The sequence below is a fragment of the Theropithecus gelada genome, chromosome 7b, assembly GCF_003255815.1.
Source record: "Theropithecus gelada isolate Dixy chromosome 7b, Tgel_1.0, whole genome shotgun sequence".
In the NCBI taxonomy this organism is placed as follows: domain Eukaryota; kingdom Metazoa; phylum Chordata; class Mammalia; order Primates; family Cercopithecidae; genus Theropithecus; species Theropithecus gelada.
Window position 1 is genome coordinate 107,668,783 of NC_037675.1, and position 27,283 is coordinate 107,696,065.

General features: G+C 40.1%; 2 gene segments (V, D, J or C); both read right to left on the bottom strand.

Annotated features, from left to right (window-relative positions):
- The window catches only part of LOC112628818, a 1,133,279-nt gene that overhangs the window by 401,147 nt on the left and 704,849 nt on the right, over positions 1-27,283 (bottom strand).
- Positions 23,127-25,422, bottom strand: LOC112628836. The segment is given in 3 exon segments: positions 23,127-23,138; positions 24,954-25,264; positions 25,347-25,422. Coding segments are annotated over 3 exon segments (360 nt in total).

Below are 27,283 nucleotides of genomic sequence, written 5' to 3' on the forward strand. Positions count from 1 at the left end.
TTGAGAAATTTAAAATTTCTTCAGTTTATGAGTGAAGTCCTCAAGCCAACGTTCTATGATTTTCTTTTTTTATTTATCATATATTTTATTCATCTCTGTCTACCTCATTTTCTACCAAATTATACGTGTTTAAATTTGTAATATTTTAATGAGGTGAAATTAGCAAATAATACCCATCCCGTGACGTGTACAATTTGACAAATAGTGACATAACCATTACTTTTCTCAACAAAGAAAAAATCAACTGCACTCAAAATTTCCTCGTTTTCCTAAAATTTCTGGTTCCTACACCTTCCCTTCTCACACCACGTCTAGAGTCGACTACTGGGTTTTTTAATGTAACTTTGGATTACTTTTCATTTTGTAGAATTTATAGAAGAGGACTTGTATGCATGTACTTGTGTTCATTTGTCTTATTTTACTCATCATACGTACTTGCGACGATACCCTCACTGTTGAGCATATCCAGCTGTACCTTATTGTAACAGTGGGTGTTTTTCCAGCACAATTTGTTTACTGATTTAGCTGCTGATTGATATTTGGATTACTTTCAGTGTCTGGGTATTATTTAAAACCTAATACTCATCTTAGAGAAATACACAGCTGAGAAACAATGTTTTTCTTCTTACAGTAATATGAACAGAAACTAAACTGGAAAAGCTGCCCTTTAACCAATTGTCTTCAACACATCACGTGACTGCAGTTGTAGAATTATGTGTGTGAGAGTGAGTTTGTGAGAGAGAAGGAGGAAAGAAGAGAGAAAGAAGAGAAAGAGATCCTACATAATTGACCATAATTTATGAGGTGATCACATAAACACAGGGACTCAGATTCTTTTTGGAAAAGGTCCATATAAGATAGAGGACAGCTTGATGCACCTACATATTGTTATGTATTTATATAAATGCCATTTTCTAATAATACAGAGAATCATGTACCTGAAAATAACATAGTGGCGGGTGTCCAGCGGTGAAGTTGGATGGTGATGCCAAACCGCATCTCCAGCACCTTTTCCTTCTTCCACCTGCCTTGCTATGTATGTCCTGAGCGCCCCCTGGTGTCCTCAGGGCCCCTGGTGTCCTCAGCGCCTGGTGCTGCTCCTGAGCTTCCCGGCAGGGAGGTTTGTGTCTGGGCTCACAACGTCTTTCCCTCGCGGTGGCTTCTGTATAAATACTCATGGTTGTGTACTCTTTGCTCAGGTAGCTCAGCTGTAGGAAAAACGGTTTTTTGGATGTGGATCTGGAGATGGTGACTGGACTCCTCTTGAGGATTGGTTTGGAATGTGCACTCCCTCATGAACTGTGCACCTGATTCACTCCAGTCCCTTCCCTGGGGGGCTGATGGATCCAGCCCAAACAGGAAGCACTGGTTGTGATGGCAAATGCAGAGACGGCACAGTTGAGGGAGATTGTCTGTGAGGGCTTCACCAGACCAAGAGTGAGTGAGGAACACAGTAGTTGGCATGCACAGGTTCTGAACAACACGTTGAAATTCACAAATATGCACATTTTGATGAAAATGAAGAGTTCACTTGTTTTGAAATTTCTTGGTCCACTAAAGAAAATAGTAGATTCTGAAGTTAAATTTAGACAAATAATGGCCCCGTTTTTTCTTCAAACTTTCAACCAAATAAGAAAGAGAAAGTGCTGTCAGGAGAATGGGCACTGGGTTATCAGCTCTATCTATGATAATGGTGATTTTCAGAATAAGGTTGACCTGTGATAGCCTAAAGGATGTCCTAATACTGAATCCAACATTAGACTTGAGCAGCAATCATTGGCAGTGGAGGTCTCTTTACATGAGGAAACATCTGACTCTGCAAAGCTGCACATGGGGGTCTCTGCAGGCCCTTAGTTGTACAGGACCCTCTCCTCCCTCAGACTTAGAGTAAGGACTATGTACTCTTTACCTGGAGGAGGTGAAGGTTAGTGTGTGGAAATAACCAAACTCACTCTAATCAGTATCTTCGTACTTAGGCAGAAACCAAAGTTTACAAGAAACCATGAACTTGGGTAAAGTAGGAAATTACAATTGTTTGCAGGCAGCGTGCTTGCTTCTCCATGTCATCTAAGAGAACCAAGTACAATCAAGTTTTCTCATGCACATATCCATAAATGGTTTTTCCACCCTGACAATGGACCTCCCATACCTCCAACATCACGGAGCAACTGTACCAGGCACGCAGGACAGCTCTCCGACACCTTCACCCAGTTTTTGACAAAGAGACAAAGGCTCGAGCTCCTCCCACAAAATGACTGTGCACATAGCAGATTCCTGATGGGCAACTATGCAATGGGAAGAACCAATGGCCTTAATGGACTTAGCTTGAACCACAGGTTGTTAGGAAGCTCCATCAGACTCCCACCCTTCTCCAGCACTAGGTATGAGATTGGCATAGTGGGCTGACAGTGTTTACAGCCTCACCCAGCCTCCTGTGCACTTTTCTGCCTCTTGCCTCTCCTGCAGACTCCACCACCTGCACCTCACACTAGACACCTACAAACATAGGGACATTTTGGTAAGAAACTGCCACACATTATCACTGTTTTTTCACTCATATCCACTCACACTCAATACCCCTAGTTCTCCATTATTTGCCTTTTAAAATTGCAACAAGAAAAACCCAGCTCAGCTCTAATTCTGTGGTGAGCCCCGTGCATTCAGAGATGATCATCAAATCAAAACTCCTGGTAATTCTGGAATGGGGCTCTTCTCCCAGAGCTGTAGGATCAGGGCTGGGATGACTTTCATCAGGAGAGGGAGAGCCCTATTTTCATGTCTCCTCCTCTGCAGCAAACACTGAGGTGTGACTCCAAAGGACAGACAGAGCCCAGAGCAGATGTGAGACTCCTGGAGGAGTTTAGTGGTGATGGCAGCATTTGGGAAAATATAATTTATTATTATGTGATTTTCCCTTTAAAAATGCTAAGCAAATATTATTTTATTTCTATTTTACATATTTGTAAAAATAGAAATAGAAGAGAAATATAACTACATTAAATAGAAATATAACTGCATTAACCAACTTTAAGAGATATGAAGGGATAAATTGAAAACAATAAAAAAGAGATTTCAACACCTCACCCTCAATAATATATAGAACATCCACAAAATAATTATTAGGAAGCCAGTGGAATCTGTAAAATTTCCCCCACCAAAAATAATATTAGCAATGATTTCCTATATTTCACATTAAAGACATAGACAACAAAAGCAGAATTGAACAAGTGGAACTCCATCAAAACAAAAACATTCTGCAAAGTGGAAAAAATTACAACCTACAGAATGGGAGAATATTAATTGCAGTCACGCATCTGAAAAAGTGTTAAAATCCCAAATATACATGCAACTTCTACAACTCATTAGCAAAATCATAATTGCCTGATAGTAAAGTTGTCAGCATTTCACCTTAGAAAAAATAGGAACATAGATCTCATGTTACATATTGTTTTCTGTGGGTTATTGTAAGTTTTATGGTACATCTGGTTAGGATAGATTTTGTAGTTATTCAATCCAGCACTAATATAGGTGGTGTTGGTGAATTTACTTAATAGATGTTATTAAAACTGTCATCGGCCAGGAATGGTGGCTCACACCTGTAATCCTAGCACTTTGGGAGGCCCAGGCAGGCGGATCACCTGAGATCAGTGGTTGGAGACCAACCTGGCCAACATGGTGAAACCCTGTCTCTACTAAAAATACAAAAATTAGCTGGGCATGGTAGTACATGCCTGTAAACTCAGTTACTCCAGAGGCTGAGGCAGGAGAATTGCTCGAAACCAGGAGGCAGAAGTGGCAGTGAGTTGAGATCGTGCCACTGCACTCCAGCCTTGGCAAAAGAGTGAGACTCCATCTCAAAAACAAAACAAAACAAAACAAAAACTGTCATCAGCTGACTCTATGTTAGGTATACTGTCATTGATAAAAATGGGTGGGCCTGATTCCGTCAGAGCAGAACTGGGGAAAATAAAATTCCATGGTGATTCAGCAGCTTCACCTCTTTCTGGAACTTGCAGCCTGCACTTACTGATGGATGATCTTCTGGACATTGGATATTCCCAGCCACCTCCAAAAGCTGTCATCCTCTACATCTCACAGAAGTGTGGCATGTCCACCTGTAGCTTGTCAACCCTGAATAATGGACAGAAAGAGACTCTAAAATATAATAATATTTATTCTAGGATGTGCATTGTGATTGAAATATATATGGGTGCATTCAGGTTGGTATAGGAAGATAAAGAATTAAGAAAAGATGAGAAGGTTTACACAAGTTGTTTCGAGATAACTATCCTGGGCTAGAAGAATCAATAACAAGGGTGACATCAGTGTAAGGTTGAAAAAGCAGTTGCTGGGCAGATACACTTGGAGAAGTAATTCTTTTAAGGTTGTGGTGGCCTTTGTGCAAGGTTGTGGCTGTGCAGAGTCTATTTATGAGTGTTCCTGTTATCAGGAATATGTGTGTTAGAACCCTCCTTCATGGCCTTCCCCAGTTTCATTCATTGGGGTTTTAACACAAGTGGCTCCATTTAGATTCTGATATTATTTCACAAGCTCTTTCTAACACTGCTTCTGAAGATGACTCTGACAATGTGCATAGAACAGAGTTAATTCCACATCCACAACCCATTTTGATCAAATAAGTTTGTCCCCTTCACTATTGATGGCCAATTGCATTCTCAGATGATTCTACACACAACACAGAGGGGGTTCCTGAGAAAATGGGGAGAGAAGGAAATCCCATCAACCTCTCCCACCTGGCTGCAGGAGCAAGCCTAAGCCCCACTGAGCTCCAAGAAAATCCCTTGATCCTTGGAATGTAGACCACGGAGACCATCTGTTTCTTTTTCAGGAAGCAGGAAAAGCAAATCAAAAAGGGAGAACAAAGACTACAAAGAAAGAACATGGACTGCGAGCAAAAGGAGCACCAGGTCAGTGCTCATGCTGATTGGCTTTAGTGTCAAGAAAAGGATCAGGTGTGCAAACTGTGAGTTCTGAAAGACATTGACCCTGGCCCAGACTCTGTTGGCTGTGATCAAAATTCATAAAGACTTCGTCAGGGAATCTCCCTGAGGTTTCTGTCCTGGGTCTGATTGGAGAAGACTCACCAGGCACCGCTGAGTTTCCTCAGGACTCTGATCTTGGTGGTCATGGTTGAGGCCTTTTCATCTCTGTAAGCGTCAATCTGCATTTGGTGCATGTGAGAATAGGTCTTCATATTAAAATGATATTTTTAAAAATATGTAAAGATGACATGAAGAAGCACATAATTCTAAACTTAGGTTCACTAGAGAAACTGTCAGAAGAAGATGAAGCCCCACATCCTGACAGGAAGTCAGTCTCTATCCGCACCTGCCTCTGGGGTTGACTCTGATCAGTGGGCCCTGAGCGCCGCCTACAGCTGATTTCCCCCCAGCGTTCCTGCAGGGAGGTTTGTGTCTGGGCTCACACTGACTTCCCCTCACTGTGCTTCACTCACACAGTAATAAATGGCTGTGTCCTCAGCTATCAGACTGTTCATTTGAAGATATAGTGTGTTTTTGGCATTGTCTCTGGAGATGGCGAATCGGCCTTTTACAGAGTTTGCGTAATATGTGCTACCAGCATGCTAATACCAGAGACCCACTCCAGCCCCTTTCCTGGAGCATGGCGAATCCAGTCCAAATCATAGCTGCTAAAGGTGAATCCAGAGACTGCACAGGAGAGTTTCAGGGACCCTCCAGGCTGCACGAAATTTCCCTCAGACTCCACCAGCTGCACCTCACCCTGGACACCTGCAAACACAGAGACATCCTGGTCAGAAATTGCCAGATGCAACCACTGTTTCTCTCACTCATATCCACTCACACTCAATATCTCTAGTTCTTCATGAATTGCCTTTTAAAATAGCAGCAAGGAAAACCCAGCTCAGCCCGGATTCCATTGTAAGTTGTTTGAATTCCGTCTCTATCATTAAATAGAAACACCTGGGCATCCCAGGGCTGGGGCTTCCTTTTCAGAGCTGCAGGGTCAGGGCTGGGCTGTTTCATATCAGCAGAGGGAGGGACCTATTTGAATGTCTCCTACTATATAGCAAGCTCTGGGGTGGGATGTCTGAGAAAGGGACATTGCCCAGATCAGATGACAGTGTCTTGGGGGGAGATTAAAGCAATCACATCATTCAGGAAAATATAATTTTATATTGCCTGATAGTGCCTTAATAAGCATTTATCATTGATCATTTTATTTCATTTTTTATGCATCTCTAAACTATATGTACATATATACATATTTATATGCATATATGAATATATATGTACTGTCAGTATCAATGTTATATTTTACAGACGATAAGTTACATACAGAGCAGAAAGGTTGTGCAATGTGTCCAAGATCACACATACCGAGTTTGCCCACTATCTGCACCGCTGTCCTAACACTGGAGGAGACTGCTCCACTGAGACAACTCCAGAGGAGACTGCTCCACCGAGACCGCTCCAGAGCAGCAAGGGACATGCCTGGTGAGGTTTGCAGGATTCCCCACCTGTCATAGCAACTTTGTGTAATTTTCTGTATTCTGGAATTTATGTGAAATATATAGAGAGTATCAGGGTTCATGCACGTGTATTTTCAGGACTCTGTGATCGCTTAAATTTCTACATCCCTCTCCTTATTTTTCCTTCTCTACTAATATATTCATTTCTTCATTTTTGCTGCTTTATTTAATTATAATCGGTAAGTAATTAATTCAAGTTTAGAGCATTCCATGTGGAAAATGTCAAACTCGATTTGCAATTATTCAACAAACACTTCAAGAAGTTGTTAACAATTGAAGTAACTGCTGGATTTTCCTCGCACTCCTCTGTGGTTTTCTCTCTCCACTACACTGTGCCCACCACCCTATTCTCAAAGTAAAATCTTCCTCATGTTATTTTTGAATGGTTGTACAATTTACACAAATGAAACTATGACATGTATACTTAATTATTTAGTTTTTGCACTGACTATAATTATTTGAGGACGTAGCAATGCTTCTATGTGGATCAGACATGCCTGGATTTTAACGCTGAGTTGTATTCCAGTATGTGAACACATCTCAAGTTATTCAACTATTCACCTGATGTGGATTTTTGAACTATACTCTCAGTTTCCGTCTTTTATATAGAAAGCAGCTTCTCAGTGAGGGAATGTAAAAATCATATAAGCATAATATTATTTTTACCTAATCCTGGACAACTACAGATAAAGATAAAAAGAAAAACGTATTATATCAGAATTGATATCACGGGGAAAAAACAAACAAAAAACCCTCCTGACATCTAAGGAGCTCGGGGCCTACAGAGAGAACCAGGACCCACATACTCCTTCACATGGGGTAGGAGCTACTGAATGGCATTTAAGATAAAAAAAAGACTACCTTGAAAATCTTCAATGAGTTGTTTGAGGACGATGGTGCTAATCTTTCTAGAGTGTGAAGCTCCTAGTGTTTGCATGCTCTTTCTACAGAATTGGGGAAAATCTACAGAACTCCTCCTCTTCTGTCCTGCGGTGTTTATTAGGGGAAATGAGCAGCAGTCACTGTCAAATATCTGGATCCCCCTTTCCTACCTGCAGGGAAAATCAACCAAAGCTGTGCCCTGTGGGCGTTCGTGGAGTTCCAAAAAAATACAAAGCCAGGCAGGGTAGCTCACGCCAGTAATACCAGCACTTCGGGAGGCTGAGGCTGGCAGATCACTGCCCAGACCAGCTCGGTCAGGGAGACCCTAAGCCAGCAGCATTAGAGGAATTAAAGACACACACACAGAAATATAGAGGTGTGAAGTGGGAAATCAGGGGTCTCACAGCCTTCAGAGCTGAGAGCCCCGAACAGAGATTTACCCACATATTTATTAACATCAAACCAGTTATTAGCGTTGTTTCCATAGATATTAAATTAACTAAAAGTATCCCTTATGGGAAACGAAGTGATGCGCTGAATTAATTGCAGCAGGAACATGCCCTTAAGACTCAGATCGCTCATGCTAATTGTTTGTGGCTTAAGAATGCCTTTAAGCGCTTTTCCGCCCTGAGTAGGCCAGGGGTTCCTTGCCCTCATTCCCGTAAACCCACAACCTTCCAGCTTGGGCGTTAGGGCCATTAAGAACATGTTATAGTGCTGCAGAGATTTTATTTATGGTCAGTTTTGGGGTCAGTTTATGGCCAGATTTTGGGGGCTTGCTCCCAACAGATCACGAGGTCAGGAGTCCGAGACCATCCTGGCCAAACATGGTAAAACCCCACCTCTACTAAAAATACAAAAATTAGCCAGTCGTGGTGGTGCGTGCCTGTAATCCCAGATACTCAGGAAGCTGCGACAGGAAAATCACTTGAACCTGGCAGGTGGATGTTGCAGTGAGCCAAGATCGAGCCATTGCACTCCAGCCTGGGCAATAGAGTGAGACTCCATCTCAAAAAAAATTTTTTTTCATTTAAATTCAAAGACAAATATTCTGTCAGACATATAGACAATGAGAAAATGCATAGCTAGCACAATCATCATTCAGGAGATGTTTGGGTCAATTTTCCAGGCAAGCAGCCACACTATAGAATCTAAGCATCAATCTATCCAAAAAAACATAAATGGTCAAAAATGGAAAACATAAAGTAGAAATTTATGTTTAATATTTGTGATTATTCTAACATATAACTATGTGAAGCAGTAATAAAAATTGACATATTATATCCTATTGCATATAAAAAAGCAACAGAGGAAAGAACAAGAAATTAGAAAGAGGAATTAAAAGTACACAGTTTTAATATCTCTACTACATACAAATATATTATCTGAGTTAGAATCTGATGATATGAAATTATTATCGTAAACCTTGTGGTAGCCAACAAAATATTAATAAAAATAAATTAAGTCATAAGTAAGTTAATAAAAAGGATAAACTTTACAATAAAATGCCAAATTGAAACAATAACTAACAGGCTGGACACAGTGGCTCACACCTGTAATCCCAGCACTTTGGGAGGCTGAGGCAGGGGGATCACCTGAGGTCGGGGCTTCGAGACCATGGTGAAACCCTGTCTTTACTAAAAATACAAAATTAGCTGGGTGTGGTGGCACATGCCTGTAATCTCAGCTACTTGGGAGGCTGAGACACGAGAATCGCTTGAACCCAGGAGGCTGAGGTTGCAGTAAGCCGAGATCTCACCATTGCGCTCCAGCCTGGGCAACAAGAGCGAGACTCCATCTCAAAATAATAATAATAATCATAACCGAAAAGACGAGATACAAGTTTAAAATGATAATTTGTCATAGTTTCTTTAAAAAGGAAAGAGTTAACTTTTAGCTTTTTACAAGAAAATTACTCTATATTTTCACAAATACAAAGTTAAATGTGGGATGACATGTTCCATGAAAATATGAATGAAAAGAATTATTAAGAAGTTATTTTAATTTCAGACAAAGTACTCATTAGGAAATATACTGTTACTACTGAAGAAAAATGTTACACAGAATAAAGGGTTTACTTTTCTAAAAGACATCCAAAAAGATCTAACAAATGTTTCAGAACATAAACTAGTATTTATAGTAAATGTAAAATTCAATACTAATTGTGATTGAAAGAACAGACAGTTAAAAATTACAAAAAGATGTAAGTGACCTAAATGGCAGTATAAACCTACTTGGCTAATTTTCATTTATAAAATGTTCAACTGGAAAACAGCAGGAATACAGATTCCAATTAACCAGGAAAGATTAGAGGTAAAGAGTGATTGAATTCAATGTGGTGACTGGGGTTGAACCTTGGAACAAAGAAACAAACAAAAGCAAGTGTGGAGTCAAACCTCATATTTAAAAAAAAAAAGGAAAAGAAAAGAGAAAAATACTGGAAAATTGTTGAAGCTCCAATAATGTCTGGAGTCTAGTGAATATAAATGCATAGGTATAAATGTTAGTAGAATGTCCATGTTTATGTAAATGTTAATCTTAGAAGAAACTTGGAGATGGAAGGGACCACAGTATGTATTTCTTCTAAAATTGTTCTGCTCATCTATAATTATTCCAAATCAAAAGTGTGTAAACTGTAAAAGTACTATGATAAAAATAAAAAGCATAAGAATTTATGGAATAGGTTATTGAAAATGATATTATTACAAACATTATGGCAAATTATTTTTTTAAATTATTTTGAAATGTCTAAGACATTGACAAATGTTTATTTGTATCAGGAAAATACTAGAAGTATCTAATACTAATACTAAATTCCAGTAATGGAAGTGATATTTATATACTTATTTTATTTTCTACAATATGATTGATTACAGATATTATCATAAGCATTTGTGTGGCCAGTAGTGAGCCTGATTGTATGATGTTTCTCTCAACTGCATAGCAGTATTCTATTAATTCAATTTGACATAGCTTATTGCATGTGTCTTTTTAAAAACCTTGAACTAGTAGGTTCATTATTGATATGACTCCTGTAGAAGTCTGAAGCGTTGGAAGTACTCTATGATTTTTTACTCGTGTGTTCTCTATTATCTTTCAACATGGCAAAACTTTGATTATTATAACTTTGTAAGTTAATGATGTATTTTCTACTTCATAGTCACACACACACACACCAAAAAAACACACATGCTCAGCAATGATACATACATGTGCAAAACCAAAAATGAATGCATATTCAAACACAAAAAGAATACACACATTTTGCATATTTTAATTATTGAATTGAAAGTATTGTGTTTATAGTAATTGAGATTTTAGTCTAAAATAATGTTCTTCTATATATATTTCTGTCTATTCCAATGTCAATAAACAAACACATTTCAATGCATGTTCTGGTAAAAGTTAACATAAATGCCATTCTTGAAAATTATATTATTTAAATGTACAATGGTATTTACTTATGAACTCTGTGTTGGTTTATTTCTCATTTGTGTTAGCAGCATCCTTTTTGAATATCAGTCATTTATAAATTGAATAAGTAATAAACACTACTATTAAATTTTATATTATTGATTGTATTATTGTATTTTCATAAAACTCATTTTAAAATATTTCTACTGGAAAGTATTCCTTTAAATATTTTTTGCATCAAATTTCACACTGGTGTTTATTTGCTAATACTCCTGAATGTTAGAGAACATTCAGCAATGTGAAACTGATGCCCAGGATGCTCAGGATTCATTCACAACAGCAGATTGCTAGAGGGTGGTCTGAGAGTGTGCAAATACTTTAGAGACGTGGATTTCATCATCAAAGCCCTAGGGAGCCCCAGGGTTGAGCACACAGAAAGCAGCAGGAGCTGCAGAGCCCACTCTGTGGTAATTAGGGAAGGGAGGGGCTGGGGTGGGGGTGATGTCTGCAGGACCCTAGAAAGGGCTGAGGAGGGCAATGAGTCTGGATGAACATATTCTAAGAACTGTTGCCTGCCTATACTTGATTGGCTTCAGTGATCATGAAGGGAAGTGAACTGATTCACCAGACATGGATGAGGCAAAGTAAATGGACTTGCTGATTCCTTGAATGGAAATTGAGGAATATGAAAGTTTGGACAGAAGAAGCGAAGGTGGAGAAACAGACTGAGGGGTAGAACACCAGGAGCCACCAAAGTGGAAGACAGGAGCCCTTAAAGTGGTGTTTCATCTTCACAATCAGCAGATGAAAGAGAAAGAAACTCAACACCACGCATATGCTGAGTTATTGTTAGAAAACCTTTACAATAATGTGGCTGACACAGCACAGAAACAAAAATCTGTTTGTGGAAATAGTTTGAAGTAGCATATACAATTTCTTCATTTGAAAGTTGTACTGAGATATTATAGTATTATTATAACAATATTAAGAATTAAATGTTTAGTTGAACTTCGGTTCTAACTTAAGGTTTTGTAGGTGAGAGAAACCATAGATTCTAAAGAAGAAATAAATAAAGATCCTGGAAGATTTTTGCTTCACCAGGTCAGGAATCACAAGGCCTAAATAAAGAAACCCACCCTCCCCAGGGACCTGATGAGGAGCTGCCTCCTAACAAAATCCTGGTGTCCTGAACGCCCTCTGTTGTTCTGATCGCCTCCTGGTGGTTCTGAGCTCCCCCTCGTGTCCTGAGCGCCCCCTGGTGGATCTAAGCACCCCGTGGGGTCGTGAACATCCCCTGGTGTCCTGAGCACCACCTGACAGTTCTGAATGTCCCTGACGGTTCTTAGCGCCCTCTCGTCATTCCTGAGCGACTCGTGGTTATTCCTGAGCACCTCCCAGTGGTTCCTGAGCTCCCCCTGCTGGTTCTGAGCATCTCCTGGCGGTTCCTGAGCAACCGCTGGTGTTCTGAGTGCCTCCTGGTTGTTCTGAGAGCCCCCTGCTGGTTCCTGAGCAATCCTGTGTTTCTCCATCGCCCCCTGGCGGTTCTGAGCGTGTCTACCTGGCAGTCCCCTCCTGTCTCCCTGCAGGGAGGTTTGTGTCTGGACTCACCACGCTGATGTCCCCTAACTGTGTCTCTCACAGTAGCATATGACCTTGTTCTCGGCTCTCAGGTTGGTCATTTCGAGGGAGACTGTGCTGATAAGGGTGTCCCTGAAGATTATGATTCTTCTTTGTATTGATGGAGGGTACCGCTAACAAATTGCACTTGACTCACTGTTGCCCCCCACACCAACCCCTGTCCTGAAGCCTGCTGGATTGAGTTCATGATAGAGTCAATGAAGGTAAATTCAGAGGCTTTGTAAAAAAGTATCTGAGAATTGTTGGGCTGTACCATTTATCTTCCAGATTCCACCAGTGAACTTCATGTAGGACTCTTACAAACACAGAGCGAACAAGCTGAGAAGCAGCCACAGCTGGACTTGATCCACAGAGACCCTATCTCTGGGAATGATAGGGTCTCTGTGGATGAAGTCCACGTCTCACCTATCTCTGGGAATGATAAAAAGAGAAGCCCAGATTAGCACAGAACCTATGTTGTGGACACTGAGGAAGGGCACAGACATCAGTTGACATTCGCTTTATGGACAGGGAATGAACTGTCCATGGGCCATTATATGAGCATGTGAAGGGCACATTTACACCTCTTTCTCCTCTTTCATTTAAATGCTGATATTAAGTCAATACATCTTATGATATATGATAAAAAGAAAACCCAAATTCAATGAAAACAATGAATATATTTTTGTTTGTTTGCTTGTTTGTTTTTGAGACGGAGTCTCAGTCTGTCGCCCAGGCTAGAGTGCAGTGGCGCGATCTTGGCTCACTGCAACCTCCGCCTCCAGGGTTCAGGGTTCAAGATATTCTCTCGTCTCAGCTTCCCAAGAAGCTGGGATTACAGGCGCCTACCACCACGCATGGCTAATCTTTGTATTTGTCTTCCACCTCCCGGGTTCAAGCTGGTCTCGACCTCCAGACCTCAGGTGATCCACCCACCTTGGCCTCCCAATGTGCTGGGATTACAGGTGTAAGCCACTGAGTCTGGCACAATGAAGATATTTTCTTAGTACAGTTATATACATGTAGAAATATATTCTTAACAAGATAAGGAGGAAATACTCATTACAATTATAGTCCTAACTTCTGGTCGCATGGTCCTAGTATGGATAACTACCTTCTTCTACTACTCATTCTGTTTTTTTGTTGTTGTTGTTTGTTTGTTTGTTTGGCCTTCAGCAAGTATCTTGGCTGGTCAGGGTTTGTTAACCAGATTGAGTGACCCAAGCTTTTATTCCTGAAGATTCTGGGCCATTTGCATTCCTGCCTGAATTAGGTTGTTGTGGTTTCCCTTTGACTTTAATCCCATGGCAAAGTAATACAAACAGATGCCCTAAGAAATCTCCTGTAATCCAGACATACCCTTTCTGACTTCCATTGTGGAGTAGTCGTCTGATTTCAACTTGAGAGTCCGGGTCAATCACCCCAGCCATTGAAATTAGATAGCTTTTTTTTTTCCTCCCCAATTTATGTAAATGCATGTCTTTGAAATTTTGAATGGGATTGCATTGAATCTGTAAATGCTTAGGTTAGGGTGGACATGTTAACAATATAAGTTCCACCAACACAAGAACACAAGATAGCCTTCCATTTATTTCTGTTTTCTTCCATTTTAATCAATATTATAATTTTCAATGTGCAGATATTTTGTATCCTTGTTAAATTTATTTCAGTAAATTTTATGAATTTTAAGCTGTTGTATTTAGATTTTCTTGATTTTAATTTTGAATAATTATTTCATAGTGTATACAGAAGATACTTATATTTGTAGGTTGATTTTTGTTTAATTTCAAGAGCTTTTGGGGTAAATATTTTTGGAGGAATTACATAGCATTAAATTGTGAGATTTTAGTACACTCACCACCTGAATAGTGTACACTCTACCTAAAGTGTATTTATTTTCTCTCTAGTCTCCCTCCTATTCTTTCCCTTCTGAGTCTCTAAAGTCCCTTATATCACTCCGCATGCCTTTGCAAGTTCATAGCCCAGCTCCCACTTATAAGTGAGAAAACACAGTTTTTACTTTTCTACTCTCGTGTAATTTTACTTATAATAATTGCCTCCAGCTTCATCCAAGTTGCTGCAAAAGACATTATGTCATTCCCTTTAATGGGTTAGTAGTATTCCATAACGGATATATGTCACATTTTCTTTTTCTTTTTCTTTTTCTTTTTTTTTTTTTTTGAGACAGAGTCTTACTCTGTTGCCCAGGCTGGAGTGCAGTAGCATGAACTCGGTTCACTGCAGCCTCCACCTCCTGGGTTCAAGTGATTCTCCTGCCTCAGCCTCCTGCATAGCTGGGACTCCAGGTGCATGCCAACAGGCCTGGCTAATTTTTTTTCTATTTTTATTAGAGACAGGGTTTCACCATGTTGGCCAGGATGGTTTCGATCTCCTGACATCGTGATCCGCCCTCCTTGGCCTCCCAAAGTGCTGGGATTACAGGTGATGTCATATTTTCTTTAGGAACTCATTAGTCAATAGGCACTTAAATTGATTTCACATCTTTTCAGTTTTGAATTCTACTGCTATAAACATACATATACATGTCTTTTTCATATAATGACTTTATTTCCTTTGGGTAGATATCCAGTAGTGAGATTGCTGGATAAAACAGTAGATCTGGTCGGGCACAGGCACTTTGGGAGGCCGAGGCGGGAGGGTCAGCTGAGGTCAGGAGTTCAAGACCAGCCTGGCCAACATGGTGAAACCCCATCTCTACAAAAATTCAAAAAAAAATTAGCCTAGCATGATGGTGGGTGCCTGTAATCCCAGCTACTCTGGAAGCTGAGGCGGGAGAATCGCTTGAATATGGGAGGTGGAGGTTGCAGTGAGACAAGATTGTGCCACTGCACTCCAGCCTGGGGGACTGAGTGAGACTCCATCTCAAAAAAGAAAAAAAAATAGTAGATCTACTTTTTGGCTTTTCAAGAAATCTCAATAGTATATTCCATAGTGGTTATAACAAATTACATTTTCACCAGTAGTGTATAAGCATTCCCTTTTGTTTTTTGACTTTTTGTGATAGCTATTCTTGCAGGATTAGGTGTTACTTGATTGTGGTTTTAGTTTGTATTTTCCTGATAATTAGTGATGTTACACAGTTTTTCGTATGCTTGTTGGCCATTTGTATATCTTCTTCTGAGACCTATCTATTTATGTCCCTTGTCCACTTTTAAATGAGATTATTTGTTTCTTAGTGACCTGTTTTAATATTTTGTAGATTCTGGTTACTAATCTTTTTTCAGATGTGAAGGTTGTACATAATTTCTCCCATTCTGTGAGTTGTCTTTTTACTCTGTTGACTATTATTTCTGCTGTGCAGAAACACTTTTGTTTGACTAGGTTCCATACATTTATTTTTGTTTTTGTTGCATTTGCTTTTGGGGTTTTAGTTATAAATTCTTTGCCTACCCTGATGTCTAAAAGTGTTTTTCCAATATTGTTTTCTAGAATTTTTGAATTTATTGTCTTATATTTAAGTATCTGATTCATCTTGAGTTGATCTTTTATATGGTGACAGATAGAAATCCAGTTTTATTCTTTTACATGTGGCTTGCTAGGTTTCCTTGTGCCATTTATTAAATTTGATGTCTGTTTTCCAATTTATATTTTGGTACATTTTGCAAAACATCAGTTGGCTTTACATATGTGGCTTTATTTCTGGGTTCTTTATTTTGTTGCAATGGTCTATGAGCCTACATTATATCAGTACCATGTTGTTTTGGTAACTACACCCTTGTGGTATAATTTGAAGTTCAGTAATGTATGGCTCCAATTTTTATTATCTTACTAGTATTTATTTGGCTATTTGGGCTTTTTTTGGTTTCATATAAATTTTAGCTTTATTATTTTTTAATTCTGTAGAAAATAATGTGGGTATTTTCATAAGAATTGCATTGATTCTGTAGATAGCTTTGGGCAGTATGGTCATTTTCACAATACTGATTTTTCCATTCCATCATCAGGGGATACATTTCCATTTGTTTGTGTCATCTATGATTTCTTTCAGCAATGTTTTGTAGTTCTCCTTGTAGAGATCTTTTACCCTTTCTGTTAGTATATTGGTAAATATACTATCTTTTTTGCAGCTTCTGTAAAAGGGATGGAGTTCTTGATTTCATTCTCAGCTTTGTTGTTGTTGATGTACAGTGGTGCTACTAACTTGTATACATTTATTTTGTAACGTGAGACTTAACTGGATTCATTTACTAAACCTAATAGTATTTTGGAGGCATCTGGGATTTTCTAGGTATATAATCACTTGATCTGTAAACAGTGATAGTTTGACGTTCTCTTTTTAAATTTGGATACCCTTATTTTTTTTTCTCCTGACTAACTGCTCTGGCTAGAACTTCCAGAACTTTGTTTGTTTGTTTTTTTTTTTTTGAGACTGAGTCTGGCTCTGTCGCCCAGGCTGGAGTGCAGTGGCCGGATCTCAGCTCACTGCAAGCTCCGCCTCCCGGGTTTACGCCATTCTCCTGCCTCAGCCTCCGGAGTAGCTGGGACCACAGGCGCCCGCCACCTCGCCCGGCTAGTTTTTTGTATTTTTTAGTAGAGACGGGGTTTCACCGTGTTAGCCAGGATAGTCTCGATCTCCTGACCTTGTGATCCGCCCGTCTCAGCCTCCCAAAGTGCTGGGATTACAGGCTTGAGCCACCGCGCCCGGCTCCAGAACTTTGTTGAACAGAATTGGTGAACATTGGCATTCTTGTATTGTTTGTGTTCTCAGGGGGAAATGCTTTTAACTTTTTCGCATTCAGCATGATGTTGGCTATGGGTTTTTCATATGTAAATTGTATTAGTTTGAGGCAGGTTTCTTCCATGTTTCATTTATTTACAGTTTTTATTATTAAAAAATGTTGAATTTTGTTGCTTTTTCTGCATCTATTGAGACAATCATAAGGTTTTTGTTTGTAATGCTGTTTATGTGATGTATTACATTTATTAACTTGTGTATGTTCAAATAATCCCTGCAATTCTGAGATGAAACCTGCTTGATCATGAGGAATTATCTTTTTGATGTGCTGTTGAACTCAGTTAGCTATTACTTCTTGTGTATTTTTGCATCTATATTTATCAGAGAAATTCATCTATAGAGTGTGTGTGTGTGTGTGTTTCCCTGGTTTTGGTATCTTGGTTATACTAGCTTCATAGAATAATTTAGGGAGGATTATTTTTTATCTAAATTTAAAAAAATAGTTGCAGCAAAATTGGTAGCAATTCTTCTTTAAATTTTTGATAGAATTCAGCTGTGAATTCACCCAGCCCTATTTCATTGTTGTTATTGTTGGCAATTCTTGAATTACTGATTCAATCTCACTGTTTTTTGTCTATTCAAAGTAACTGTTTCTTTTTTATTTAATCTAGGAGAGTTGTATGTTTCTAGAAATTTTTCCATTTCCTCTAAGTCTTCTACATTGTGCACATGAAGGTGTACTTAGTAGTCTCAAATTATTTTTTATATCAGTGGTATAGATTGTAATGTCTCGGTTTATTTCTAATTGAGCTTATTTGGATCTTTGCTCTTCTTAACTTGGTTAATCTAGATAATGACCCATGAATTTGTTTATTTTTTCAAATAACCAGCTTTGTGTTTCATTGATTTTTTTCTGTATTTTTTTTTTGTTTGAATTTCATTTAGTTCTGCTCTGATCTTTGTTATTTCTTTTCTTCTGGGTCTTGGTTTAGTTCTTATTTCTCCAGTTTCTTGAGGTGTGACATTAGGTTGTCAATATGTGCTATTTCAGACTTTTTGATGTAGGCAGTTGGCACTATAAACTTCCCTCTTGTCACTGCTTTCGCCTTATTTTTGAGGTTTCAATAACTTGTCTCATTGTTATCATTTAATTAAGATAAATTTTAAATTTTCATCTTGATATTATATCATTGTAAACCCAGATAGTATTCAGAAGCAGATGACTTTTTTTTTTTTTTTTTTTTTTGAGACGGAGTCTCACTCTGCACCCAGGCTGGAGTGCAGTGGCGTGATCTCGGCTCACTGCAAACTCCGCCTCCTGGGTTCATGCCATTCTCCTGCCTCAGCCTCCAGAGTAGCAGGGACTACAGGTGCCCACCACCATGTCCAGCTAATATTTTTATATTTTTAGTAGAGACTCAGAAGTAGATTTCTTAATTTCTGTGTATTTGTTCATATTCGACAGTTCTTTAGCGAGTTGATTTTTAGTTTTATTCTGCTGTGGTCTACGAAGATACTTGATATGATTTCATTGTTTTAAAATTTTATTGAGACTTCTTTTGTGGCCTAGTATATGCTGTACCTTAGAGAATGTTGCATGTGCTGATTAGAAGAATGTATGTTCCACAGATCTTGGATAGAATGTTCTGTAAATATCTGCTGCAGCCATTTGTTCCAGTGAGTCATTTAAGTGCATTGTTTATCAGTTGACTTTCTGTCTCAAAGATCTGTTTAGTGCTGTCGTTATTGTATTAAAGTCTCCCACTATGATTGTTTTGCTAACTCTCTCAGTTTTTTAGGTCTAGCAGTACTTGTTTTATGAATCTAGTTCCTCCAGTGTTTGCTGCATATAAATGTATAATTGTAATTTTTTGTTGAATTTATCCTTTTATCATTGTATAGTGATCATCTATGTCTTTTTTAATTGTTTTTGCTTTGAATTCCATTTTGTCTGATATCAGAATAGCCAGTCCTGCTCCCTCTTGGTTTCTATTTTTGTGAAATTCCTTTTTACATGCTTTTGTCTTGAGTTTACATAAATCTTTGTGTGTTAGGTGAGTCTCTTAAAGACATCAGATTTTACATTGTGATTTTTTATCTATCATGCCATTGCTTTGTTTTACCATTTACATTCAACGTGAATATTTAGATATGAGTTACTATTCTCTTTGTCATGTTGTTACCTAGTTTTGTTTATTCTTTGATATTGTGTTATTGTTTTATAGGCCTTGTGAGTTTTTAATTTTTAAAAGGTTCCATTTTTGTCCATATTGGCCTTTTGTTTCAAGTTTTAGAACTTCTTTTAGCATTTCTTGTAGTGCTGGTTTGGTAGTGATGAATTCCCTCAGCATTTGTTTTTCTGAAAATGACTTTATTTATTTTTTGTTTATGAAACAGTTTGTAGGGATAAAAAAATTCTTGGTTGAAAGTGGTTTTGTTTAAGGAGTTTATAGATGGAACCTTAATCTGTCTGGCTTGTGAAGTTTCTGCTTAGAAGTCTTCCATTAATCTGATGGGTTTCTTTGTTTTGTTTTGTTTTGTTTTACTGCTCTTAGTATAAATACATGCTTTATTTCCTTCATGTAGACTTTAGGTAGCCTGATGACTGTATGCTTGGTGAAGGTATTTTTGCAATGAATTTCCCGGGAGTTCCTTGAACTTTTTGGATTTGGATATCTAGGTCTTTAGTCAGGCCAGAGAAGTAGTTTTCAATTATTCCTTTAAAGAAGTTTTCCAAACTTATTATTTTTTTTCTTCTTCGGGAACACCAATTATTCTTAAGTTTATTCATTTTACATAATCCCATATTTCCTGAACACTTTGTTCACTTCTTTTGACTCTTTTTAAATTTATTTTTGTCTGATTGGGTTATTTCAAAAATAGTCTAGTCTTCCGACTTTTGGATTCTGTTTTTTCTTCTACTGTTTCCTTTTTTCCCCTGAATATTTTACTTCTACTTTTATTTTGTACTGTTTCTAGTCTATTGTTGTTTCTTCTACTTTTTTCTAGTCTATTTTCCAAACGTTCCATGGCAGTTTGTAATTCCCTTTCCAATTCCCTGCATTTTTTTTAATTTTCAAAAGTTCTGATTGGTTTATCTTTAGGAAAGATATCTCTCTATAAAAATGTGTATTTATATTCTGAACTATTTTATAAATTTATGATGATTTTCACCTTTTTTCTGTTATCTTCTTGAGTAGCTTATTAATCAACATTCAGATTTTCTTTTCTAGTATTTTAAAGACTACATTTTGGTTAAGGGTTATTGCTGGAGAGGTAGTGTGATCTTTTTGCACTGTCACAGCCCCCTGTTTGCTCATATTACCCGAGTTATTTTTCTCATTTTCTCTCATTTTGGTAGGTTTTCTAATTGTTATTGAATTTATCTTTGATTTGACTGTTTCTGGTGTTTGTTTTTAAATGTATTTTTTCCTGTAAGAATTAGACTTTAATGCTTATATTTAATTAGAATCTGATTTGGTTTCCGGTGCTTAGAGGGGTGAAGACTCTGTCAGAATTCCATGGTTATACAGAGTCTTTGCATGATGGCTTTCCTGTGTGTTGGTTGTAGTAGAAATCTGCTTAGTGTGTGAGCAAGTTCACTATCTTCTATGGGGTTAGAATGGGAAAGGTCTCTTAATCCATGTCTCATTCCTCTGTGGAATGCACATATTTATTTTATTTTCCCCCAGTGATTTATTTACTTGTCTGATGGTTCAGGCTTCAGATCAGCGGGGCACTTGTCCCTGGGTAGAAACCAGTTGTGGCTAAAGCATGTGAGAAAATTAAGTCCCAGCCTTTACAGAGTTGGCTGGAAGAGTTTTTAGTGAGTCACACTGAGGTCTTATCAGGGGGAAGATTTGGAGCCACCTCAGCTCTCTTGTCAGGTCAGTAGGAAATTTGTCCACCTCTCAGACACACTGCTGTCCCAGTATTCCAGCTATTCAGATAAGACAGGCATGTTTTTTCATTTGTACAAATGTTGATGTGCCAAATAAGAGAGGAATTGTGACTCTGTGTCTCGTGCAAGCCTGAACCTAGAAAGTGCTCTTTCTGGGGGATGCAATCACTATGATATATTCCAGAAAGGCTGTCTACAGTTGCCCCCATGCTGAGGTCTTGTGGGGGAGGCCCCAAGTGTGCCTACAGTGGTGTACTAGGGGGAAAGACTTGTCTTCTTCAAGATTCTTCATAAGCAATAGGACTGTCTGACTGTTGAGACAGAACTGAAGACTTTCCCAGCTGAGCCCAGCGCTGCAACTGTACTTCTGCTAGAAGTTTCCCACCAGTGGAGGGATCTGGTGTTCAAGGCCGGCCATCCAGATTCTCTTGTCCCATGGGTGTTCCCTCGATGTGGTGCACTCCCTTCCCCTAAGAGGAGGAGAACCTGGGATCCATAGTACTGTGAGTGTTGTTTCTTCCCTAGTTCTAGCTGCCCAGCAAAGTTGACACAATTCAGGCTGCTGTTGGCAAATGTCTGTAAGTGATCCGGGGATGCGAACTGTCCTCACATTTTTCACCAGTGAGCAGCAGAACCAGGTCTGATGGGAGTGGCAGGCAGGAGAGTGATGGAGACTCTGTGAAATTCCTTGGATATTGATGGCCTTCTTGTGCGGGCTTTCTTGAATGCTGGTTATGGTAGTAATGAACTGGTCACATGGAGAGACTCAGGACCTCCTGGTCATCCAGAGTGGTGCAGGTCATGGTGATAACTGAGATCGCACAGTCATTTTCTCCTTCCGGGATGCACTGTTAGTCTACCAGGAGATACTGTAATGGACGGTTGGTTGGCCTCCAGCTAAGAGGTGGTGCTTGCAAAAGAGCACCAGCTGCATTATTAGCGGTGGGATTTTTACACACCTTATGTTGCCCAGGAACGGGGGCTACTATGGATTCTCAGGCAGTGGGTGTGGCCATGTAGCTTCCAAAAGATGCCATCCTTTGTGTTAAGCTGCCAGGGCAGGTGGCTGCACAAAGCAAGGTGAGGGCTGGGCCAGGTGGGTTTCTGCTCTAAGTCTCTGTGTGCAGGACAAGCAGCAGCTGCTGTGGGTGTGGGGAACACGGGTGTCTCTCAGGCCACTGGGATGATGTTCCAGAGGAGAGCACGCCTGCATCTGCTGCATAGAAGTTTGGGCAGGGGGTGGGGAATGGCAGGTGGTGGTAGCCCCCACACAGTTTCCACATCCTTGATGAGGCGGAGCCACTCCCATGTTGTTCCACTGGCAGCAGTGAGATGAGTTCCAGTCAGCCTGTGATCAATACCTGCAAATAGCAGGAGTCATAACTGTCCCCGTGGAGACTGCAGCCATGGGTTTCATGCCATGCCCCTTCCTGTCTGCTGCAAAGCCGGGAACCAGCTCCTGCACCCATGGCTCCTGACCTTGCAGCCCACTTTTAACACTTCCCTGCCCAGGCCCTGGCCAAGGTAGTTCATCCCTACCCTAGGTTATATTACACACCATTGTTGAGAGCTACTTTCAACCTGTGACCACTGCCTGAAATTTTTGGCTATTCTCCCTCAAATGCTGGGTATTCCCAGCCCTTCACCTGACTCACAGCATACGCTGCAGCCTCCTGCTTTTTCAGAAAGTCTGCAGATTATTTCAGTGTTTCTGTTCAGTTCCTGCATTGCTTCTTGAAAATAAGTCCACCATGTTCATCTCTCCACATTAGTTTGTCCTTCCAAGTGGAAGGACATTAGCTCGCAGTGCCTCTAACCTGCCATCTTGGAATATAAGTTTGGTTTTGGATTCTGTAACTTTATTGAATTTCTTCATTAGTTTCAATCTTTTTTGGTGGAGTCTTTAAGGCTTTTATAAATAAGAGCATATAATATGTAAAAATATATTTTAAATGTATTCATTACTATGTGGATGACTTCTATTTTTGTCTTCTTGCCTATTTTGTCTAGATCGCCCAGTGCTGTGTTTAATAATATTGGTGATAGGGAGCAGCTTGTCTAGTTTCTAGTCTTAGAGGAAAATGAAATTTTCATCACTGAGTGTAATGTTAGATGTGGGCTTGTGATATGTGTTCTCTATGATGTTGAGGTATATATCTTTTATGCATAAGTTGTTCAGATTTTTTGAAATGAGAGTGTAGTGGATTTCGACAGAGGCTTTTTCTGCATCTGTTGACATGGACATATGGTACATATGGTTTTAGTCCTTCAATATTTTCATTTGATATATCACATTTATTTCTGCAGGTTGAAACTTCATTGCATCCTAGAGATAAACTGTACCTGACCATGGTGAATTCTATTGTTAATGTGCTGTTGAATTTTGCTTGTCATCACCCTTGAGAGTTTTTGAAACTATGATAATCAGGGATATTAGCCTGTAGTTTTATTTATTGTAGTGTCTTTTCCTTGCTTTGGAAATAGGGACTTCCAAAATAAGCTTGGATATATTTTTTCCTCTTTATTTTGTTGGAAATTTGAATAGAGATTCTAGGGTTTTTTTAATGTTTGATAAAATTCAGTAGTGAAGCCATGAAGTTCTTGACTTTGATTTCAGATGTTTGAAAAATCACTGACTCAATCTCTTTACTCATTGGTCTGTTCAGATTTTTTTTTTTCGAGATGGAGTCTCACTCTATTGCCCAGTCTGGAGTGCAGTGACTTGATTTCAACTTACTGCGACCTCTGCCTCCCAGTTCAATCCATTCTCTGGTCTCAGGCTCCTGAGTATTCGGAACTACAGGCAAGCACCACCATGTCCAGCTAATTTTTGGTTTTTTTAGTGGAGACGAGGTTTCACCATGTTTGCCAGACTGATGTCAAACCCTTGATCTCAGGTGATCCACTGGCCATGGCCTCTCAAAGTGCTGGGATTACAGGAATGAACAGCCATGCCAAGCCCAGATTTTTTATTTCTAAATGGTTCAGTTTTGATAGGTGGTATGTTTTTAAAAATTTATCTATTTATTTTAATTTATCCAATTTTTATGAAAGAAGTCTTTATTATACAAAAATACTTATGAATTGGCACAAAGATGAATTATTCAGTACATATTGAAAAGAAAACAGGCCGGGCACGGTGGCTCAAACATGTAATCCCAGCACTTTGGGAGGCCGAGACGGGCGGATCACGAGGTCAGGAGATCGAGACTATCCTGGCTAACACAGTGAAACCCCGCCTCTACTAAAAAATACAAAAAAAACTTAGCCGGGCGAGGTGGCAGGCGCCTGTAGTCCCAGCTACTCGGGAGGCTGAGGCAGGAGAATGGCGTGAACCCGGGAGGCGGAGCTTGCAGTGAGCTGAGATCCGGCCACTGCACTCCAGCCTGGGTGACAGAGCGAGACTCCGTCTCAAAAAAAAAAAAAAAAAAGAAAGGAAAACAACAACCAACCAAAGAGAATCTATGAATAGTTCAAAAAGGGATTAAATGATTTTGGAAAATGAAATAGAAAATAAAAGAGGGAGTGAGAGTGGATAGGTGGGAGGAAAGCAAGCAAGCAAGGATGAACTGTGTAAAACTTTTACTAATTAAAAGACTGTCATATTGAAGAGGTGCCTGTTAGGCAGGCTTTTGATGTTAACCATGTAATATTCACCATGAACAACCTTGTAGAACACACAAGAGCCCCCTCAGAGAATCCACCTCCCATGGTCAAGTCCCCTATCCAGTTGTGTTAGGGGCTGGGAACCCTCCTATGTTGTTCTCTGGCTCTGGCTCCTGGGGACACACACAGCCAGTGTTTCCTCCCCGGATGAATAGAGAGGTCCCTGGGGAGGGAGTCTCTGGCAGCTCATTCTGCACCTGCGTTGTCAGAGGGTTTTAGATGGGCTCAGTGCTGGTTTCTCTCACTGTGTGTCTCGCACAGTAATACGTGGCGGTGTCCGAGGCCTTCAGGCTGCTCCACTGCAGGTAGGCGGTGCTGATGGACTTGTCGGCTGAGATGGTGACCTGGCCTTGGAAGGACGGGCTGTATCTGGTATCAGAATCACTAGGATCAATCATCCCCATCCACTCCAGGCCTTTCCTGGGCATCTGGCGCACCCAGCTGATCCAGTAGCTGGTAAAGCTGTATCCAGAAGTCTTACAGGAGATCCTCAGAGACTCCCCGGGCCTTTTCACCTCTGCTCCAGACTGCACCAGCTGCACCTCGGCAGAGACTCCTGTGGGGGAGATACAAAATTTGAATTGGGGCTCCTTTCTCACCATTCTTTTCTGTGACCTCAACCCCTGGGCAGAACTGACCTTGGAGAACAGCCAGGAGGAGGGCGAGGATGGCAGTTGACCCCATCGTGGTGGAGGACAGAAAATGAAGCAATGAGATGCCCAGCTGGACGGTGAGGGAGGCTGACTGTGGAGGGGAGCCCTGGGTTTAAGTGGGGAGGCCCCCACTTGGATTTGCATAGTTGTCACCCTGCCCTGAAGGGAAGAGTCTACAGGATTTATAACCCAGAACCTCAAATGCAGAAAAAGACTGGCCTGAGCCTCCTGGGAGGGGCAGAATAAGGTCTCAGTAATTCCTTACACCCTGCTATTGTCCCTCTCCACAATTTTCCATGTTTCTTCGAGACCCATCCCAGGGTCTCCCTTCTTCCACCCTTCTCTGTGACCCTGTGAAGGTGACAAATCTAAATGAAACTAGGTATGTTAAAAAATGAGAAATAGAGCCAGGAAAGGCCATGAAGAGAAAATTCAAATGCATGTATATCTGATAACAGTAACTACCAAGAAAACTACTCTCTATTCCCTGGCAATTTCACATGAGTTGGACTATGGCCTGGGCACCAAGCAAGGGCAGGACCACTTCAGGCCTTCTACAGTCCTCAAGTTGATTAACTTGCCAGACCTTCACCCATGCAAAATCACACATTTTTTCCTGGCAGTTTTGTCTCTAGATTTCACACTCTGCCAATTCAACATGAATAGGAATATAGTTGTTTAGGTCTCTGAATTGCTGATGGACCTGAAGGGATCCCCGTTGCTGCACCCGACTCCTGGTAGTGCTGCTTTAAGTCCTTTGTGTCAACCCCAGCACCTTCTTGTTTCTTTCATTCTTTAATTTTTATTTTATGACATCCACATTGCTTGGAGGAGGCCCTTAACTATCCCCTTTGCCCCATTTTCTTGTGAACCACTCTCATTTCATTAGCACCTAAAAGATCCAAAGGAAAAGCCAAAGCAACACAAACTACACAGGTTCTAAAGCTATACAGGATCTGGGATCCAGTGCACCAGGAAAGCTGTCTCATCAGGAACATCCTACTTGAGGTTGGGATCAGAGACAGCCATCTGTCATGTGTCTGTTGTGAGCTGTGGGTCCAGCATCCTCCCAAACATTCTTCTCTCATCTGCAGCACAGGAAGCCAGAGACACTGCTATGTCAGTCATTCTCACAGTCCATTGGCTAACTTTGTTCACAATCCGATGATATCAATTAATGATATCAATCATATCACAAAATGATGCCACTTTCCATACTGTCCTCCTTGTTCTAGTTGTCTAGTGGATTCTCCCCACCAGCCCAACCCCTGGGCTACCTTCTGTGTGGCTCTTGTGTGTTGTTTCTGGACAACTGTCCCCTTTGGTGGTGAATGGGAGTGTAGCAGCCTCAGCTCACAGAGCACAGTGCAGGGCTGGATGTGTATCTCTTTACTTTTATTTTTAGCTATCACAGATATGAATTGCATATTCGGATTGTTCATTATTTTTACTTTTCCTTATTCAGGGAACAACTCTTAGGAAGCTGTGTCTGTCATTTCTAAATTCCATGGATCACTTTCACTTCCTGCTGCTTATTGGAGCGCACACGCCATCTCACGCCATGTGATTCTATAGACATCCAGGCATTGAATGTCTTTTATCCTACACTTTCTCATCCTTTGATGTTATAAACTATCCTCTAGCCATGTGTCACAAGTCAGGAACTTTCTAGCATTCTGCACCTCTGATGTAATTGTGTTGAGTGTCCCAGGGTCATCCTCAGGCCCCATAATCAATAGAAATAAAGGACTCAAAACAAGCTGTTATTCTCATGGGTGCAGCTTTATTATAGCAAATGAATATGAATTAAAATGAGCAAAGGCACCAGGGAGAAGGTCCTGAGAATCCAGGCACAAACTCCCAGATGTTCTTTCCCTGAGGAGTCTCTTGTCCCCATTTTCCCCCGCAGTGATGAATTACAC